This window comes from Pundamilia nyererei, unplaced genomic scaffold (assembly GCF_000239375.1).
Source record: "Pundamilia nyererei isolate P.nyererei 1_Seehausen unplaced genomic scaffold, PunNye1.0 scaffold00032, whole genome shotgun sequence".
Classification (NCBI taxonomy): domain Eukaryota; kingdom Metazoa; phylum Chordata; class Actinopteri; order Cichliformes; family Cichlidae; genus Pundamilia; species Pundamilia nyererei.
This window is the reverse complement of record NW_005187433.1, coordinates 3,756,354-3,759,464: the sequence shown is the minus strand read 5'-3', so window position 1 is coordinate 3,759,464 and position 3,111 is coordinate 3,756,354. Positions and strand designations below refer to the sequence as shown.

Sequence of the window (3,111 nt, the reverse complement as noted above, 5' to 3'; positions counted from 1 at the left end):
ACTCAAAATGTTTACCATCCTGGGTTTGCTGGGCATTAAATTAAAAAAAAAAATCATCCTTGAATATCAAATATCAATATCAAAACCATCTGCTCTGCTGTAATTCATCTGCAATATGAAGTCCAGACGGTCCTGCGAATTCTGGAAACAACGGAGTCAGTTTATCCAGCAAGCGTAGCTCCAAGTAAAGATTTCTAAATTACTCTAAGCTTCCTTTTCGGTTAAAATTAAGGTATATCATATAATATATCATATAAAAAGCCAGTGTGTCTCATTAGCCAACATTTATATATTACCCAGGATGTTAATGACTATTAAAGTATTAAAAAAACAAACAAAAAAACAGAAATTCCGAGATATTACCTGGTACTTCCACTCCATACACAACGACATCCTTCATATCTAGGAGTCTGCTTAGAGTTCCTTCCACCTCGGTTGTTGAGACATTCTCTCCTTTCCAGCGGAAAGTGTCTCCTGTTCGGTCTTTGAAGTACATGTGGCCATACTTATCCATGATCAGCACATCACCTAGTGAGAAGGAAATGATTCAGTATTCAGTTCATTCAGTCATAATGGCATACGGTAAACTACTCAATATGTGTGTGTGGCTAAGTGCTCCAACCTGACAGATAGGCACTATCTCCCTTCTTAAACACACTATGAGCAATCTTCTTGTCAGTTGCTGTTTGGCTGACGTAGCCGTCAAACCTACGTAGAGGGTCATTCTGAATGATTCTGCCAACAAGCTGTCCAGGCTCACCTTGAATGAGAAAGAGATAAGGAACATTAGTCTTTTTGGAGCCCCCAAGGATCTTAAATAAGACTGCTTATGCATATTATGTATTCTGGAAAGTCTAACACACAGATTATAAACACAGTGCCATACTATAATTCTGAGCGGTCACAGCCTTTCTGATGAGTAAACTACTCTAGCTTTGTTTTAACACTATCAGTCAGCTGACCCTTAGTGTTTAGAAACCTACAAAGTATTACTGCTAAAAATACAGATGACATGTTCATCTTTAGTTAATAAAGAAACATGCACCATTTTTATGGGAATGTATGAGCTGTGGATCTACACGAGGTGTTTATTACTACTTAAAAATAACATTGTAAACTTATTTTGAGCTTGTTAGGGTTAAAAGAGATGTTTGGTACAAGTAGACTGTAAACCCACCAGGTTTACAAGGAATACAGACACCATCAGGTCCCCTAATTAGCTCCATGGTCTCTTCATCAACCCTCACCAGTCTGATGGGGTAGATGAAGGGTAGAATCTGACTGTTGAAGCCGCACGCTCCCATCTGATGCAAAGAAAGAGCAGCAACCACAAATCTATCAGTATGGTGAGGACAATGAAAGGCACACATACAGTTAGGTCCATAAATATTTTTCTCATTTTGGTTCTGTACGTTGACACAATTAATTTAAATGAAACATCTCAGATGCAGTTAAACTCGAGACATTCAGCTTTAATTCTGTGGGCTGCATATAAATATTGCATAAAAAAAAATGTGAGGAACTAAAGCATTTTAACCCCCCCCCAAAATCCCCTTCATTTAAGGGGCTCAAAAGTAATTAAACAAATAAATAACTGAAAATAAAATGTTCATTTCCAGTACTTGGTTAAAAACCCTTTGCTGGCAATGACAGCCTGAAATCTTGAAGTCACGGACATCACCAGATGCTGGGTTTGCTCCTCTTTAGTGCTCTGCCAGGCCTTTACTGTCATTTGTTTGTGGACCTTTCTGTCCAAAGTTTAGTCTTCAACAAGTGAATTGCATGCTCAACTGGATTAAGATCAGAATTGGCCATCCAAAAATATTCCACTTCTTTGGGTTGCTTTAGCTGTATGTTTTGGGTCACTGTCCATCTCTATTATGAAACACCACCCAATCAATTTTAGTGCATTTAGCGGGATTTGAACAGAATTCATTTGGCTGCTTCTGTCCTGTGTCACATCATCACTAAACACTAGTGTCCCAGTGCCACTGGCAGCCATGCACGCCCAAGCCATCACACTGCCTCCGCTGTGTTTTACAGACGATGTGGTTGCTTTGGATCACGAGCTGTTCCAGGCCTTCTCCATACTTTCTTTTTGCCATCGTTCTGGTAGAGGTTGATCTTGGTTTCATCCTTCCAAAAAATATTTTTCCAGAACTCCGCTAGTTTTTAAAAAAAGATTTTTTATTTACTTTTTTAGCAAAGTCTAATCTATTCTTGAGGTTTAAGAGTGGCTTGCACCTTGTAGTGAATCCTCTGTATTTACTTTCATGCAGTCTTCCATTTATGACTTGGATATTGATATGCCTACCTCCTGGAGAGTGTTGTTCACTTGGTTTGCTGTTGTGAAGGGATTTCTTTTCACCATGGAAATGATTCTGTCTTGTGTGTGTGTCCAGGTCTTTTTGCATTGTTGAGTTCACCACTGATTTCTTTCTCAGGATGTATCAAACTGTAGATTTTGCCATTTCTAATATTGCAGCAATTTCTCCGATGTGTTTTTTCTGTTTTTGCCACTTACAGAAGGCTTGCATGGAGAGCACCTTTGACCACATGCTGTATGTTCACAGCAAAATCTCCCTAATGGAATCACCACACCTCAAATCAACTCCAAGCGTTTTATCTGCTTAATTGATAATGACATAACAAATGCTATTTCATTGGCCCACACCTGCCAATGAACTAGCCTTTCAGTCAATTGTCCAGTTACTTTTGGTCCCTTTAAAAAGACAGTGGCTATGTGGAAATGTGGATACCCTCAAACGAAAGCTGGGAGTCTATAACTATAACTAACGATAATTTGAATATCTATTAGTAAACAGATAAAAATAACAAAGCTTGTGTCAGTGTCCAAATATATATAGACCTATCTGTATTACAGCAGCTTACAAGGTGCTGTTATGTTTAATATTGTGACCTTAGAGGATTAATGAAAACAAAAACCTCTGAATTTTTTTTTTTAATTTATGCAACTTGATTGATTAAGCAGTCTTTGGGATTCTAAAAGACAATGCTTTACCACAGTGATGCCATTTTAAACATTTGGATTCATAATGAAATTAAATTTTGCCAGTTCAACATCACCAGTTTTTTTGGGAGACATGTTCC

The 3,111-nt window shown here is 38.1% G+C and overlaps 1 protein-coding gene across 6 annotated transcripts in view; it reads right to left on the bottom strand.

Annotated features, from left to right (window-relative positions):
• Positions 1 to 3,111, bottom strand: part of slc27a4 (solute carrier family 27 member 4) — a 22,802-nt gene that overhangs the window by 6,563 nt on the left and 13,128 nt on the right. For all 6 annotated transcript variants that reach the window (XM_005729285.1, XM_005729289.1, XM_005729286.2 and 3 more), the window contains exons 10-12: positions 1,178 to 1,304; positions 623 to 760; positions 364 to 528 (exon numbers count right to left, since the gene is read on the bottom strand). In XM_005729285.1, coding sequence (XP_005729342.1) covers positions 364 to 528; positions 623 to 760; positions 1,178 to 1,304 — 430 coding nt within the window. The remainder of the gene's footprint in view (positions 1 to 363; positions 529 to 622; positions 761 to 1,177; positions 1,305 to 3,111) is intronic.